The sequence below is a fragment of the Narcine bancroftii genome, chromosome 4 (assembly GCF_036971445.1).
Source record: "Narcine bancroftii isolate sNarBan1 chromosome 4, sNarBan1.hap1, whole genome shotgun sequence".
Taxonomy (NCBI): domain Eukaryota; kingdom Metazoa; phylum Chordata; class Chondrichthyes; order Torpediniformes; family Narcinidae; genus Narcine; species Narcine bancroftii.
Window position 1 is genome coordinate 15,851,249 of NC_091472.1, and position 18,320 is coordinate 15,869,568.

The following is an 18,320-nucleotide window of genomic DNA, read 5'->3' on the forward strand; positions in this document are numbered from 1 at the left end:
GCAGGAGACACAACAGAGTACAGACACTTGAATCTGGAGCAAGAATCTATCTGCTGAAGAAAATCAATGACCTCAGAAAGTGAAAAATAATGGTCTATATTTTGGGTCAGAACCCTTCATCAAGACTGAGTGCGGAAGAGATATAACCAGTATACTAAGGATAGGGTGGGAGGGGTTGGATATGAGCTACTAGGACACTGTTTAACCAAGAATAATGGACAGATGGGAAGTATGAGGGGTGGAATGAGGAGACAGAGGTAGTTGATTGCCAAAGGGAGAGGCAACAAAACAAAACGGAGTCAGGAGTTGGAAGATGAGTCATACAGGGTAATACTGCAGATGGGTAGATGGAGGGTGATGTGGAAACAAAGGCTGCCAGTACTGTGATGATGATATAATGGGTGAAGGATGGATGGCACCAGGTAGAACCAAAGGTAGAGGTTGATGTGGATTGAAAATGATGGTATGAGAAGGGCAACAGGGTTGAGAATAAGTGTGGAGGTGAAGGGAACTACATTATTTTAAAAATTATTTAAATTGGACATAAAGCATTATAGCAGGCCAATTCAGCCCTATAAGTTCATGTCGCCTGAATTACACCCCATTACCTACACCCAGTATAATTTTAAAGGGTGGGAGAAAACCAGAGCTCCTGGAGAAAACACAAGCAGACATGGGGAGAATGTACAAACTCCTTACAGACAGCGTGGGATTCGAACCAAGTACAGTTCCGATCGCTGGCACTGTAAAGGCGTTGTGCTACCCTCTATGCCAACCTTGTAGAGGGGACTTAGCTGAAATTGGAAGAGGCAATCTTTGTGCAATTGGGCTGTAGATGTCCCAGGCAGAATACAAAGTGCTGTTGTGTTGTGCTTTACTTTGACAGTGGATGGGAATAATACCTAGTGTCGCCGAGAATGTTCTCCCAGAATCACAGTGCGGCTTTCGCGCAAACAGAGGAACTACTGACATGGTCTTTGCCCTCAGACAGCTCCAAGAAAAGTGCAGAGAACAAAACAAAGGACTCTACATCACCTTTGTTGACCTCACCAAAGCCTTTGACATCGTGAGCAGGAAAGGGCTTTGGCAAATACTAGAGCGCATCGGATGCCCCCCAAAGTTCCTCCACATGGTTATCCAACTGCATGAAAACCAACAAGGTCGGGTCAGATACAGCAATGAGCTCTCTGAACCCTTCTCCATAAACAATAACGTGAAGCAAGGCTGCGTTCTCGCACCAACGCTCTTTTCAATCTTCTTCAGCATGATGCTGAACCAAGCCATGAAAGACCTCAACAATGAAGACGCTGTTTACATCCGGTACCGCACGGATGGCAGTCTCTTCAATCTGAGGCGCCTGAAAGCTCACACCAATACACAAGTGCAACTTGTCCGTGAACTACTCTTTGCAGACGATGCCGCTTTAGTTGCCCATTCAGAGCCAGCTCTTCAACGCTTGACGTCCTGCTTTGCGGAAACTGCCAAAATGTTTGGCCTGGAAGTCAGCCTGAAGAAAACTGAGGTCCTCCATCAGCCAGCTCCCCACCATGACTACCAGCCCCCCCCCCAACATCTCCATCGGGCACACAAAACTCAAAACGGTCAACCAGTTTACCTATCTCGGATGCACCATTTCATCGGATGCAAGGATCGACAATGAGATAGACAACAGACTCGCCAAGGCAAATAGCGCCTTTGGAAGACTACACAAAAGAGTCTGGAAAAACAACCAACTGAAAAACCGCACAAAGATAAGCGTTTACAGAGCCGTTGTCATACCCACACTCCTGCTCAGCTCCGAATCATGGGTCCTCTACCGGCATCACCTACGGCTCCTAGAACACTTCCACCAGCATTGTCACCGCTCCATCCTCAACATTCATTGGAGCGACTTCATCCCTAACATCGAAGTACTCGAGATGGCAGAGGCCGACAGCATCGAATCCATGCTGTTGAAGATCCAACTGCGCTGGGTAGGTCACATCTCCAGAATGGAGGACCATCGCCTTCCCAAGATCGTGTTATATGGCGAGCTCTCCACTGGCCATCGTGTCAGAGGTGCACCAAAGAAGAGGTACAAGGACTGCCTAAAGAAATCTCTTGGTGCCTGCCACCCAGTTGGCTGATATCGCCTCAAACCATGCATCTTGGCGCCTCACAGTTCGGCGGGCAGCAACCTCCTTTGAAGAAGACCGCAGAGCCCACCTCACTGACAAAAGACAAAGGAGGAAAAACCCAACACCCAACCCCAACTAACCAATTTTCCCCTGCAACCGTGTCTGTCTGTCCCGCATTGGACTTGTCAGCCATAAACGAGCCTGCAGCTGACGTGGACATTTTACCCCTCCATAAATCTTCGTCCGCGAAGCCAAGCCAAAGAAGAAGAAGAAGGATGGGAAGGGAAGCTGAAATGGCATACAATCAGGAGTTCCAGATGGCCATTGCAGATAAGAGCACAGCTACTCCACGAAACAGTCTCTAAATCTGCATGGTCCCTGTGGTGCACTGTGGTGCAGCAAGCAGACACAAAACACAGAAAAAGACACTACTACAGGCTTTAATCCACTTAAACTCTGTTGTACATCAGTCGTAGTCTCAATGGCTCCACATGTGACTGGCCCAGGAGGGGCTGACTCAAGTCTATAAACAGGTCAGTGATTGACAGCCGATCAGTTGGAGTCAAGCCTCTCAGGTGGTCTTAAAATGAGTGGGGGGGGGAGGAGGTATTTTGTTGCCAGGTCAGGGCCTCGGGGGAGTCGTTGAACTTCTCCGGTCTGTACTGGATGTCGTAGCTGAAAGTGGCCAGCTCGATACTCCAGTGCAAGATCTTGTCATTTTTGATCTTGCCCTTATGGGTGGTGCTGAACATGAAAGCCACTGCGCGTTGGTCAGTGAGAAGGGTAAACCTCCTACCTGCCAGGTAGCGGCACCAGTGACGGACCGCTTCCATGATTGCCTGGGCCTCCTTTTCAATGGCAGAGTGCCCGAGCTCTGAACTTTGGAGGGTCCTGGAAAAGAAGGACACAGATCTGCCCCCTTGGTTGAGGGTGGTCACGAGGACAACATCAGAGGCATCGCACTCTCCTTGAAATGGGGTGTCCTCATCTACAGCATTCATCGTGGCATTGGCAATGTCTTGTCTGATGTGGGTGAACACTGCTTGTGCTTCGGTGGAGATGGAAAAGGTAGTGGCTTGGGCTAATGGCTGGATCTTGTCTGAGAAGCAGGGGATCCAATGGGAGTAGTGAGAGAATAGAGAGAAGAGCCCTAGGCACCTGCGGAAGGCCTTGAGCATGTGAGGGAGGGCCGTTCTATTAGGGGGCAAAAGTGTTTGGGGTTGGGACCAATGACCCCATGCTCCTCGATGCACCCCAGGTTGGCGAGGCGGGTAGTGCTGAGCACATACTTTTTCTTGTTGTAAGTGAGATTCAGTTCCTCAGCCATCTGGAGAAATCTCTCCAGGACGGTATCGTGGTCCTGCTGGCCATGGCCGCAGATGGTGACTTTGTTCAAGTACGGGAAGGTAGCTCTTAGATTATGGCAGTTTACCATGCAGTCCATCTCTGCTGGAACATGGAGACCCCATTTGTGACCCCAAAGGGAACCTGGTGGAACTGGTGGAGGCACCCATTTGCCTCAAAGGCAGTATAAGGTTTATCCCGGGCATGGATGGGGAGCCGGTGGTAGGCCAACTTCAGGTCAGTCATGGAGAAGACCTTATAGTGCGCTATCTCATTGACCACTTTGGCTATTCGGGGTATAGGGTGAGCATCCATCTGGGTGTACCGGTTGATGGTCTGGCTATAGTCAATGACCATCCTCAGTTTGCTGCCCCCATTTAAAACCAGGACCTGGGGTTTCCAGGGGCTGGTGCTGGGCTCTACGATACCTTCTGCCAGAAGCCGCCTCAACTCTGCCTTGATAAAGGTCCTGTCAGCTGTACAATAGCACCTGCTCTTGGCAGCTATGGGCTTGCAGTCTGGCATTAGGTAGTTGAAGAGGGATGGAGGGGGGACCTGCAGTGTGGATAGGCTGCAGGTGGACTTGGGGTGGTCACTGCGCTTTGTACTGTGGACAGTGAGCGGGGGAAGTGGGCCACTGAAGACAAGGGTGAGGCTTTGGAGGTGGCACTGGAAGTCCAGCCCTAAAATGACAGGGGCACAGAGCTTGGGCATGATCAGGAGTCTGAACCCTTGATATGTTTCCCCACCCAATGTCAGATCTGCTGAGCAGTGCCCAGGTTCCATAATAGAGTGGTTCTGGGCACCAAAGGCAATAGAGAAGTTCATGGGGTATACCTTCAATTTCAGCATCCGGGCCATATTCGTGTGGACAAAGCTTTCAGTACTGCCGCTATCAAACAGCCATTTTGTTACCTTTCCATTGACAGCGATGTCCATTATCGAGTGCCCAAGTCCATGGGGAATGCCTTTCTTTAGCGGAAGTGAGGCCAGAGGTGACGTCATCGGTGCGGCGGAAGTCAGGTGGAGGAAGATGGCAGGTGCCCATGGTGAGCTCACAGCGGTGGTGCGGGTGCGTGGCCTGACCAGAAGTGACATTGGTGTTGCAGACAGAAGTGGCCGGCTGAGTAATGGCACTGCCTGGTCTTCGCATGTGGTGGTAGCTGGGGAGCTCCCGGCTGATCATGGAGGGCCGCAGTACTTCTGACGGGTCTAGAGAAGCACACCTTAGCGAAGTGGCCTTTCTTACCACATCAGGAGCATTGCAAGTTCCTTGCTGGGCAGCTCTTTTGGGAGTGTCTATCCGACCCACACTGAGACCCTCAGTATTTACAGCAACGGGCTGCGTCAGCGGCGGTGATGGTCTCTTCCCCATAGAGCCCCTCAACGACCGCAGACATTGGCTTCGGCTAGGCTGGAGGTTGGGGGAGTTGAAGAGTGAAAATTTCTACATGGTGGGTTGCAGCTTCCAGAGAGCGAACTACCTCAATGATTCTGGTAAGGATGGCAGTATTTTCTTCCAGCAGTCTCTGCCAGGTGGCCTTGATTGCAACCCTTGCACGCAGGCATCTCAGATTAGTCACTGCAACTCCCCTTCGGTCACCCCGTCTTGGTCAGACATGGGTGAGCTAGCTCACGCAGAGCCCCCAGATAGGCGTCTGCCATCTCACCTGGCTGCTGCACCCTGATGCTGAGCAGGTACCGGGCATAGAGCACATTCATCAGGAGCCTGTACATGCTTTCTAGGATGGCCATCGCAGGTTTGTAGTCCGAGCAGTCTCTGACGATCTGGAAAGCATGGGGGCCCAGTTTAGTGCAAAGTACCATGAGTCTCTTTTGGTTCGTGTTAATCACCTGAGGCTGTATCTGGATGATCGCCTCAATCGTGTGCTTCCAGATCTTGAAGCGCGCCGGGGCATTTGGGTGTTGGGGGTCAATTTCCAGACTCCCGATGGTGAGAAACTTCTCCATGGTCTTTAAATTTTAAGTGGATTAAATTGTGGTTCACTGTGGTGCAGCAAGCAGACACAAAACACAGAAAAGACTACTACAAGCTTTAATCCACTTAAACTCAGATGTACACCAGTCGGTGGCTCCACGTGTGACTAGCCCGAGAGGTGCTGGCTCAAGTCTATATACAGGTCGGTGATTGACAGCTGGCCAGGTGGAGTCAGCCTCCCAGGTGGTCTTCCTGCAGTTACAGAGGTCGTCCTCAGCATTGGGCCGTGTGTGGTTGTATCACCACAGTCACAGAACACTGAGGAGGCCACATTTAACCATATAACCATTTACAGCACAGAAACAGGCTAGTTTGGCTCTACTAGTCCGTGCTGAATATCTTCTCCCACCTAGCCCACTGACCCGCATTTGGCTCATAACCCTCCACACGTCTCCCGTTCATAATCCTATTCAACCTTTACTTGAATATTAACATCAATCTCGCTTCTACCACCACTGCGGAGTTCATTCCATACCCCCACCACCCTCTGCATGAAGAAATTCCCTCTTATCTTTTCCCTTAAGCTTTTCCCCTTTGACTCTCAATTTATGCCCTCCCCCACTCTCAGTAGAAAAAGGCTATCCACATTGACAATATCTGTCCCCCTTATAATTTTGAACACCTCTATCAAATCACCCCTCAACCTTCTAGCTCCAAGGAATAAAGTCCCAGCCTTCTCAACCTTTCCATGTAACTCAAACCCTGAAAACCCAGAAACATTCTCGTAAATCTCCTCTGCACTCTCTCTATACTGATTATATCCTTCCTGGAATCTAGCAACCAAAACTGCACACAGTATTCCAAATTTGGCCTCACCAATGCCTTACACAATTTCAACATAACATCCCAACTGCTGTATTCTATACTCTGATTTATGATGCCTTCTTCACCACCCTATCTGTCATGATAATGAATATGTATGATATGTATTAACCTGACCGGAAGTCAGATGGTATGCACTGGAGGTGGAAGGTGCAGGATGATGAAATAAGGGAAGCAGGAAAATAAAGACAATGAGATGTTCAACTGGTAAAGCATGTGGTGATGGTGTTATTAATTTCGCATTTCGGGCCACAAATGTGACATTGGCGACGAGGATAAACATTTTGGATTTTAAATGTGATAAACATTTTGGATTTTGAATCGGTGGTTTTGAGCTGGAAGGTTTTCTTCATGGCAGTCACAGGAGCTGAATTTCTAGCACTTCGAGGTGTTCCTCATTTTGACCCAACAGGTGATGCAAGCACTGTGAGTGTGAAGTGGAAGGCATGGCTGGAAGAATTTGAAGCCTACGCCGACAGTCGTGGCCTATTTCTCGATAGCAGTACGGCGGAACAGAAAGCGCAGCGGAGGGCGTTACTTCTCTTCACCGCAGGACCCGCAGTTCGGGAAACTTTTAGACGCTTTCGAATACTGGAAGGAAGGAGGAATACCAGAAAGCCGTAGATGCATTGAATGCCCACTATGTGGTGACACCGAATGCTACATTTCAATGCCATTTGTTTCGCAAGACAAAACAAGGAGATGGAGAAACGGTTGCCCAGTATGTGACGAGATTGCGACAACTGGCCATGGGATGCAATTACGTGGTAGCTGATTTGGACAACCAGTTATTGGATCAAGTTGTGCAGCACTGCAGATCAGACAAACTCAGAAGGCGACTGCTGGAAAAAGGGGGTGAGTTGAAACTTACCAATGCTTTAACAATGGCTGTTGCATTAGAGGCTGTTGAGGGGCAATTTCATACCATGAAACTGAAAGACAACTCAAGCCAGCCCAGTAAAGACAAAGATGGTCAACAAGTAAATAGGCTCTCGCATAGTCATAGCCAGCCAAGAAATATGCCGACACATGACTTGGAGTGTTACAGATGTGGAAACAGAGGTCATTTTGGAAAAGACCCATGCTGCCCAGCGAAAGGCAAAGTTTGTAGAAAGTGTGGAGGTAAGGACCACTTTGCAAAGAAGTGCAAAAGCAAGTCAAATGCAAACCAGAATGGGAAGAGTACAGCTTCTAAAGGCAAACCTTGGGGGAAAGGAAAGTATCCTGGAAAGAAAGGCACTATTCGCCATATAGAAGGTGACCCAGAAAGTGACGATGATGATGACAACCAGGATGGGCAGAAATACTATCATTTTACATTGAATGATGTACATCATGAGAAGGTCCCAGTGATAATTGGTGGTGTGATAGTACCGGTCATTGTAGACTCAGGCAGTGACGGTAATATAATTGACCGACACTTATGGGAGAAATTGAAAAGAAAAAAGATCATTTGTACATCAAAGAGGTGTTCAAAGAAACTATATCCATACACAGCAACCAAGCAATTGCAGACCATTGGATGTTTCACTGCGACTGTTGAAGCTGGTGACAAGTACACCGAAACAGAGTTTGTTGTCATAGACGAGAGGGGAGAACCATTGCTGAGTAGACGCATGGCGCAAGACCTGGCAATACTTCATATTGGAGCTTGTGTCAATTCAGTTCAGTCATACGAAGATATGAAGCAAGAATTCCCCGCAGTTTTCCAGGGAGTATGAAAGCTGAAAGGTCGACAACTAAAGCTAGCAGTGGGCAAAACGGTCAAACCCAAGGCGCAACCAGTGCGCAGAACTCCATTTGGACTTCGTGGGAAAGTCGAGGCCAAAATCAGAGTTGATCGAGCAAGACATTATTGAACCTGTAGAACATTCAACACAATGGGTCAGCCCAGTAGTGATCGTGCCCAAACCAAATGGTGACATAAGACTGTGTGTTGATATGAGGATGGCCAATTAAGCTATAATTCGAGAACGACACCCCATACTAACAGTGGAGGAAGTACTTCAGGAGTTAACTACCAGTCAGGTGTTCTCAAAAATTGATTTAAAATGGGGCTATCATCAATTAGAGCTGGACCCAGAATCCAGGGACGTGACAACATTTGTGACTCACTGTGGATTGTACCGGTACAAGAGACTATCGTTCGGCATCAATGCAGCTCCTGAGATCTACCAGTACGAAATCCATCGAGTGATTCAAGGCATTTCTGGAGTTGCCAACATTTCTGATGACATCATAGTCCATGCAGCTACAAAGGAAGAGCATGACAGACGGTTGAGGCGTGTGCTATCCAGACTACAGGGGGCAGGCCTTACCGTGAATGGAGACAAGTGCCAGTTTGGTGTCTCAGAGATGGACTTCATGGGACACAGGCTTACGCGGGAAGGACTGAACCCAGCTGATGCCAAGGTGAAAGCTGTTGCAGATGCACGTGAACCCCAGAATGCAACGGAGATGAGGAGCTTCTTGGGATTGGTTAATTATTGCGCAAAGTTCATCCCTAACTTTGCTACACTGGCAAAGTTTCCATTGAGGAAACTAACCAGGAAAGGTGTACCATTCCATTTTGGCTCTGAGCAGAAGGAAGCATTCACAGCTCTGAAACAAAGTCTGATGAATGCCGATACTCTTGGGTATTATGATCCGGCTGCACCAACCAAAGTCATAGTGGATGCTAGTCCTGTTGGTTTAGGAGCCGTGTTGGTCCAGATGCGTGATGTGGGACCGAGAATCATTGCCTATGCCAGCAGATCTTTGACAGATGTGGAATGGAGATATTCTCAGACAGAGAAAGAAGCACTCAGACTTGTATGGGCCTGCGAGAGATTCCATGCATATTTGTATGGCATTGAATTTGAACTCATCACGGACCATAAACCATTGGAGGTGATCTATGCTGCCAGGTCCAAGCTGTGTGCCAGGATAGAACGATGGGTGCTCAGACACCAACCGTACAAGTACAGAGTAGTTCACATTGCCGGGAAAGCAAACATCGCTGATCCGCTGTCCAGATTGTTGAAAGTCGGAGGATTGGCGCATTGTGCATGTGGTTCCGTTATTTAAAAAGGGTTCAAGGAGGAAGCCTGGCAACTATCGGCCTGTAAGTTTGACGTCTGTGGTAGGTAAATTAATGGAGAAAATTCTTAGAGATAGTACTTATAAACATCTGGATAGACAGGGTCTGATCAGGAGCACTCAACATGGATTTGTGGGAGGAAGGTCATGTTTGACCAATCTGATTGAATTTTTTGAAGAGGTGACTAGGAATGTGGATGAGGGTAGCGCAGTGGATGTTGTCTATATGGACTTCAGTAAGGCCTTCGATAAGGTACCACATGGAAGGTTAGTTAAGAAGGTGCAGTCTTTAGGTATAAATTTTGAGATAGTCAAATGGATTGAACATTGGCTGAAAGGGAGAGGCCAGAGAGTGGTAGTGGATAATTGTCTGTCAGGTTGGAGGCCGGTGACCAGTGGTGTGCCTCAAGGATCTGTATTGGGCCCATTGTTGTTCGTTATATACATTAATGATCTAGATGATGGGGTGGTGAATTGGATTAGTAAATATGCAGACGATACTAAGACAGGTGGAATAGTGGATAATGAAGAAGGTTTTCAAGGATTGCAGAGGGATTTGGGCTGCTTAGAAAAGTGGGCTGAAAAATGGCAGATGGAATTTAATGCTGATAAGTGTGAGGTGCTTCATTTTGGTAAGAAGAATCAGAACAGGACATACGTGGTAAATGGGAGAGCATTGATGAATACAGAAGAGCAGAAAGATTTAGGAGTAACGGTACATCGTTCCCTGAAGGTAGAAACTCACGTGAATAGGGTGGTGAAGAAGGCTTTTAGTATGCTGGCCTTTATCAATCATTGCATGGAATATAGGAGTTGAGAGGTGATGTTGAGACTGTATAAGACGTTGGTGCGGCCTAATTTGGAGTTCTGTGTGCAGTTCTGGTCGCCTAATTATAGGAAGGATATAAACAGAGTGGAGAGAGTGCAGAGAAGGTTTACCAGAATGTTATCTGGGTTTAAGCATCTAGAGTATAGGGAGAGATTGGACAGATTAGGTCTTTATTCTTTGGAGCGTAGAAAGTTGAGAGGGGATTTGATAGAAGTATTGAAGATTATGAAAGGGATAGACAGAGTGGATGTGGATAGACTATTTCCGTTAAGAGGAGGAAAGATTAAAACAAGAGGACATGAGTTAAGAATTAAGGGGCAGAGGTTTAGAGGTAACATGATGGGGAACTTCTTTACTCAAAGAGTGGTAGACGTGTGGAATGAGCTTCTGGGAGAAATAGTGGCAGCGGAGTCAATTGTATTATTTAAGAAAAGGTTGGACAGGTACATGGATGAGAAGAAGATGGAGGGTTATTGGCATTGTGCAGGGAGGTGGGACTAGAGAGGGGTGTTTGGTTCGGTGCGGACTAGAAGGGCCTAATGGCCTGTTTCCATGCTGTAAATTGTTATGTTATGTTATGTTATGTTATTTCTAATCGTGCCCCCATTATCACTAAAGTGAAAGTTTGTGATAGTTGGAATGAGTTTCAATGAAGCGCAGTAATGTTACTCACCAAGGAAGAGAAATGATAATGGGAACATTTGGACAGTGATTTGATCAATACATCATAAAGTACATGTATGAGTACTGTATGAATTGCATTTTTGTTTAGTCGACTATTTGGTATTACATGAAAAAAAAACAAAAGTATTGGAATTTAAACATGTGAGGTGTATAAATTTAAATGTTTACATTTTGCATATGAGGTGAGCATTGTATTAGTATAATTACAGAAGAACAGTTGAGCTATTATATTACATTGGGTTATAACATGTTTATGTTACATTTTGTGAAGAGGGAATTTGAAGTTTTTGTTTTGAATTTGAAGTTGTTTTGTTGGTTCAGAAGGCAGAAAAATGCTATTGATAGTGTTAAAGGTTACATTTAAACATAAAGATATAAAGTTTATTTCTGGTGAAAGGAGGGATGTCATGATAATGAATATGTATGATATGTATTAACCTGACCGGAAGTCAGATGGTATGCACTGGAGGTGGAAGGTGCAGGATGATGAAATAAGGGAAGCAGGAAAATAAAGACACTGAGATGTTCAACTGGTAAAGCATGTGGTGATGGTGTTATTAATTTCACATTTCGGGCCACAAATGTGACACTATCCACATGTGATTCAACATGTGAGAATTATGTACCATGACTCCTAAGTCCCTTTGTTCCACTGCACTCCTCAATTGTCTACCATTTAATGTGTATGTCCTACCAAAATATAACACCTCACATTTATCAGTATTAAACTCTACCTGCCATCTTTCAGCCCACTCTGCTATAACATATCACCCTGTAAGCTTTGATGATCTTCCTCACTGTCCTCAACACCATCTGAAAATTTACTAATCCAATTTGCCACCCTATCATCTAGATCCTTAATATATATATGTCAAACAGCAGTGGACCCAGTACTGATCCCTGATGCACTCCACTCATCACCGGCCTCCAATTTGACAAACAATTTTCCACCACTACTCTCTGGCATCTCCCATTCAACCATTGTTGAATCCATTTCACTACTTCATCATTAATAATGCTTCGAACTTCTTTACTAAATTCTTATGAGGAACCTTGTCAAAAGCCTTACTAAAGTCCAAATAGACAACATCTACTGCCTTCCCCTCATCAACCTTTTTAGTAACCTCCTCGAAAAACTCTATAAGATTTGTTAAACATGATCTGCCCTGTATAAAACCATGCTGACTACAAATCAATCCCTGTCCTTCCAAATAGTTATACCATCTCTAAGAACACTTTCCATTAATTTACCCACCACTGACATCAGAGTTACAGGCCTATAATTACCACATTTACTTTTGGATCCTTTTTTGAACAGTGGAACAATATGAGCCACCCTCCAGTCCTCTGGCACTTCCCCTGTGGCCAGTGACATTATAAATATTTCTGTCAACGCCACCATTATTTGTTCACTAATATCTCTCAGGGTCCAAGGGAATATTTTGTCAGGACCTGGAGATTTATTCACCTTGATCTTTTTCATTATAGCCAATCCTACCTTCTCATTAATTCTTATATTATCCATATTTCTTCACTTCATCTGGCTCAATATTCTTTTCATTAGTGAATACTGAAGAAAAAAAATCATTTAAAATTTCACCCATCTCCTCTGGCTTCTCACAGAGCCTACCCCCCTCATCTTCAAGGGGTCCAATTTTATCCCTCACCATTCTTTTACTTTTAATGTACCTATAGAAACCATTTAGATTTATTTTTACTTTTCCTGTCGAAGCAGCTTCATATCTCCTTGCAGCCTTTCAAATTTCTTTCTTAAGATTATTTTTACACTCCTTATATTCCTCAAGCAGTTCATCCATTCCCCTGCTGTTTTAATACCTGTTGTACACATCCCTTTTACTTCGAACCAAGTTCCTAATATCTTTTGAAAACCAAGGCTCCCTACAGTTTCTAACCTTTTCTTTAATCCTCACAGGGCCATACCAACTCTGCACCCCATTTATCTGCTACATTCTTCCCTGAAAATATCTTATCCCAATCCACACCCTCCAAATCTTTTCCAATCCCCTTGAAATTTGCTTTCTTCCAATAAAGAATCTCAACCTTTAGCCCACCTCTATTCTCTTCCATTACTAGCCTAAAACTAGACCCAAAGAGTTCCCAACACAAACCTCTGTCACCTGACCTATCTCGTTCCCCAATAGGCGATCCAATACTGCCCTGTACGGTTCTTCCATGTATTGATTAAAAAATATTTCCTGAATACACTTAACAAACTCTACCCCATCCAGTTCTCTTATTGTATGTGTGTCCCAGTTAATGTTCGGAAAGTTGAAATCCCGAGATTGCCACCCTTGAGGTCCTGCTTTTCAACTTCTTCCCTAACTCTACGTAATCCCTTTTCAGCACCTCATCCCCACTTCTAACTATGTCATTGGTCCCCACATGGACTACAACTTCTGGCTGCTCGCGCTCCCCCTCCAGAATGCCGTGGACTCGATCAGAGACATTTCTGACCCTGACATCTGGGAGGCAACATGCCAACTGGGATCCCTGATCTCATCCAGCAAAATTCCTATCTACTCCCCTAACCGGTGAGTTCCCAACTACAAGAGACCTACTCTTTTCCCCCCTTCCCTTCTGAGCCAAGAGTCCAGCCTCTGTGCCAGATACCCGACCTCCATGACTTGCCCCTGTGCATTGTTTGCAGTAGTTCAGATTAAAGGAAGTTCACATGAATCTTTATCCCACCTGGAGGTTAGGGTTAGGGCTTGGAGACAGCTTTGAGATCAAAAGAGTGGTAGTGGGCTGAGATGACAACTAGGAGAGTACAAAGAATTGATCCTTGTCAGACACTAAAGTAATGTTGGGGAGCAGAAAATGAATCCATTCTTAAAAATTCACTGGCTACGACAGAAAAGATAAGGATAGAGATTGCAGACCCAAGCTGGAAAAATTTTGGTGTAGTCAATGGCTGTAGAGATTTTAATAAGGACAATGAGTGATAGATTAATCTGAATAATGAAGAAGGCAGGCCACATCTGTGACTTTGATCAGAGCCAGGGAGTGAAACCTGAGTAGAGGAATTCAAACAAAGAGATTCAAGTAAGATGGTATGCATTTAATTGGCTACAACACATTTCAGGTCTTCAAAAGAAAGGAAAATTGGCGATGGGTGTGGCAGTTTGCTTGAATGAAAAAGACATGTAAGTAGAGGAGTAATGAAATCAAATGTGAAGAAGGACAAGAGACAGTAATTGTGAGAGAACCACTCGCATTATCAAATAACAATTCAATTTGTTTACATAAACCTTACCCTCTTTGTTGAAAATGCACAAGTATTCTCCACATAATTGACCTGGAATTCCAGAGATAAAACTCCACTTGTTGCTTCCCTGAAAGGTGAGAATTCATTTCAGTTCGGCAATCGACTTATTACTGCAATCCTCATCACAAGCATTTAGAAATTCATGTTTTGTTGTTAATTCTCAATATAGTATAATGGCAGCTGAATATTGAAGTCAATGGAAAATGAGGTGCTCCCAGCCAACTTCAACTGATCTTTTAGGGATATCCAGCTTCAGGGAGCATGGAACTCAATACCATCATGCATAATTTTAGTATTAGTATTGCAATGAAGTAAAGAGGGTGCATCATTTTCCTCTCAGTTCCTCCTGAACTGTAGCTCCACCCCCCCCCCCCCCCCCCCCCAACCATGGTCCTATGCTCTTCCTAGTTATCCTCTTGTTTACTAACAATCAAGGGAGAAGTGTCAGACCATGAAAAGAAATTAGGGAATTTATGCTTGGAGTTGAGGAAGAAGGCGAGTACTTTGCTTTGGTTTTCAAAGGGGAAGGATATGGGAGGACAGTGAGACCAGTGTGGGGAATGCTAATGTAAGATCAAGAAAGTGGTGCTGAGTCTTCTGAAGAGCATTTAGATCTGATTGGATATATGCCAAGCTATTGAAAGAAACAAGAGAGCAAATTGTTGTGGTCTCAATGAAGATCTTTGTATCCTCATCAGCAACAAGGAAGGTTCTGAAGCAGTGTTTCTCAACCTTTTTTTCCCACTCATATACTACTGAAAGTAATCCCTTACAAACCACAGAGGACCTATGGCAGGAACTCTTAACAGCATTTATGTACAGAGAGGTCTGGGCCGCCAACTCCATAACTTCCCGAAAGTGTCTATGCAAGCAGAGAGAATGGCAAAAAAAAAGCGTATAGCATGCTTGCCTTCATTGCTGAGCAAAATAGTAATGAAGTCACATTGCAGCTACTTTGGTTGGTCTCTGCTTGAAGTGGTATATGTATTTCTAGGCACCCCATTATAGGAAGGATGTGGAGGCTTTAGAAAAGGGAATAGAAGAGGTGTACCAGGATGTTGCTTGGGTTAGAGAATATGAGCAATGAGGAGAGGTCAGACAAATTTGGGTTGCTTCCTTTGGGGTGCAGAGGCTGAGCGAGACCTGATGGAGGTTTTTAAAATTATTAGTTATTGATTACAATCGGCACTTTCCTTATTCTAATATACCCTCATTTCAAAGTATCATCTTCTAAAAGTATGAGCTACAATATTCCAAATTTCGATCTCTTTAATCCAATAAATCAAACTCTGTAGCGGTTATTTTACGTAGCTATAATCTGTTGATAAAAACGGATAAACATTTTGCATAGCTTCACATTAAGATTTTAATAATGATGAATAACAAAGCATTTACTGATGATATAAAAGCATAGAGATACTAGCTTAAAGAAATACACAAACTTTAAAGAGATTCAAAAAAGTATATAAAAAGAGACAAAAATTCAAAGAAAGCTTTCTCGTGCTCACACTTCCTTCACATGTTGAATAATGAACAAATCGTTAGTCTGGGTGGATATTACAACATATTACATCATAGTCACTATGGTAACACTACAAACAATAGTCTCTTAAAGAGACAGGACAAAATTAACTAAGAATTAAATCACAAGGTTTTACATTCCAGCCCCTAAGTATTATAATAAACATTAATGGCTAATATATAATAATAATTATTACAGAGAGACAAAGTAAATATAGTAAGTATAAGATTAGAAATCAAAACTTTCAGCTTCTTGTAAAAGACAGATTTTAGTAATAGGTCTATTTAAGTAACCAGTCTTGGTTTTAATCCGCACTTGGCGAATGAAACCTTTCTTGTCTGAAACTATATCCATGATTTTCCAAGAATTTCTTGGTGCAGAATTGCCCTGATAATTAATATCTCCAGATACAAAATTGCATTTAGCTTTAGAGCATTTTTGTCATTCTTGTAATAACGAAAGATACTCTTTAATCCATCTTTTCCAAAATAAATCTGCAAATGGGGATTGGTCAGGTGAAACTGTCCTGTGGCAAGCCTGCCATTTCTTGTTCAGGTTTTGCATGTTGACAATCAAGACATTTTGATATAATTCTTTTGATCAATGTTGAAGCACCAAGTATCCAATATTTCTGGCGTAGTTCAGATACCATGTGATTACCACCACCATGACCTGCTTTCTCATGTATATGTCGAACAATCAAATCAGAAATATGAAATTCCTTAGCTAATATAATTGGATATTTCACTTCTGGAATTATTGCTTTTTCCAATCTTCCTCCTACTTTCAACACATTATTTACAAGAATAGGATTTAGCTTGTAAACACGACTTATTTTTGTAACATTCAAATTTTTCTTCAATTTTGATATCTCGTCACCAAAAGTCTTTTTCTGACAAAAAGGAATTATCTCCGATTCAGCATTTGTAAACTCATCAACTGTTAGGTCTTTCAAGTCTTCAGATTCTTTCTTGATACAATTTAAAAGCATAATTTTTAACCTAAGAATCCATGCTACAGCCTTTTGCAAACAAAACCATGAAGAGTGTTAGCAAATTAATTGAGTGATTGGATCATCTTCATTAGATATTTGAATAGTTTTTATTGTTTTGGATTTCTGGATCCTCCATTGAAATTTCTTGTAACTCTTCAGGATTTTGAGGCTACTCTTGAGATTGCAAAATTGAGGACTGAACACCCATGTGTTGACTCTTTTCAGAAAAGATTGAACATTTGATCCTCGTTAAGCCATATCAGATGGATTATCCACTGCTTTAACATATCTTCATTGATTAGCTTGCAAAACCTTTTTGATTTCATTAACACTGTTAGTCACAAAGGTATGAAGCCATGTGGTTTTGTTATTAATGTATTTAATCTTCTTTCTTCTTCTTTGGCTTGGCTTCGCAGACGAAGATTTATGGAGGGGTATGTCCACGTCTGCTGCAGGCTCGTTGGTGACTGACAAGTCTGATGCGGGACAGGCAGGCACGGTTGTAGCGGTTGCAAGGGAAAATTGGTTGGTTGGGGTCGGGTGTTGGGCTTTTCCTCCTTTGTCTTTTGTCAGTGAGGTGGGCTTTGCGGTCTTCTTCAAAGGAGATTGCTTCCCGCCAAACTGTGAGGCGCCAAGATGCACGGTTGGAGGTGATATCAGCCCACTGGCGGTGGTCAATGTGGCAGGCACAAAGAGATTTCTTTAAGCAGTACTTGTACCTCTTCTTTGGTGCACCTCTGTCTTGGTGGCCAGTGGAGAGCTCGCCATATAACACAATCTTGGGAAGGTGATGGTCCTCCATTCTGGAGACATGACCTACCCAGCGCAGTTGGGTCTTCAGCAGCATGGATTTGATGCTTGCGGACTCTGCCAGCTCGAGTACTTCGATGTTGGTGATGAAGTCATTCCAATGAATGTAGAGAATGGAGCGGAGTCAGAGCTGATGGAAGTGTTCTTGGAGCCGTAGGTGATGCCGGTAGAGGACCCATGATTCGGAGCCGAACAGGAGTGTGGGTATGACAATGGCTATCAATCCAAAGCATAGAGTCTGCTAACTCCATTGGTAATTCTCTTCTTAACATAGTGTCTATTTTGTTCACCACAGTAGTGGCAGTCAATTCCATTCGAGGTATGGTGACTGGCTTTAAGGGAGCCACTCTGGTTTTTCCCATTACAAATCCACAATGTATTCACTCTTGGTTATTTCATAGTACTAAACAACTGACCTTCACTTAATTCAGAAAAGTGGTTTAATTGAACAAATATGGCAATTCCAAAGTCTGTTGATTTAAAACATCTGTTGCTTTCAAAATTTTCTATCGTTTTAAGACTCTAAATCTAATTTTGGCTATTAATACTACTGGTGCCAATATTCCCAAAGGATTATATATTGAGCATATGATCAAAAGATACCTCTCCTTGTTAAAGGCTCTTCCTTCAAAACGATCATAATTTGGAAACATCAGATTGAACACACCATTACACTCCTAGAATTCTTTCAACAGGTAGAACATCACAATCCAAATAAAAATGTTTTATCTCCTGTGCTTTTTCTGCCCCAAGAATAAAAGCCAACACATCTTGACTTGCTAATCCATTTTGTAAGGAAGAAACCTCCTTTATTACAGATCTCATTTAACTCCTG

General features: G+C 43.9%; 1 protein-coding gene across 1 annotated transcript in view; it reads right to left on the minus strand.

Annotated features, from left to right (window-relative positions):
• Positions 1 to 18,320, minus strand: part of LOC138762346 (cation channel sperm-associated auxiliary subunit epsilon-like) — a 210,417-nt gene that overhangs the window by 90,213 nt on the left and 101,884 nt on the right. Inside the window, exon 14 of the mRNA XM_069936115.1 lies at positions 14,148 to 14,226. Within this exon, the coding sequence (XP_069792216.1) occupies positions 14,148 to 14,226 (79 nt within the window). The remainder of the gene's footprint in view (positions 1 to 14,147; positions 14,227 to 18,320) is intronic.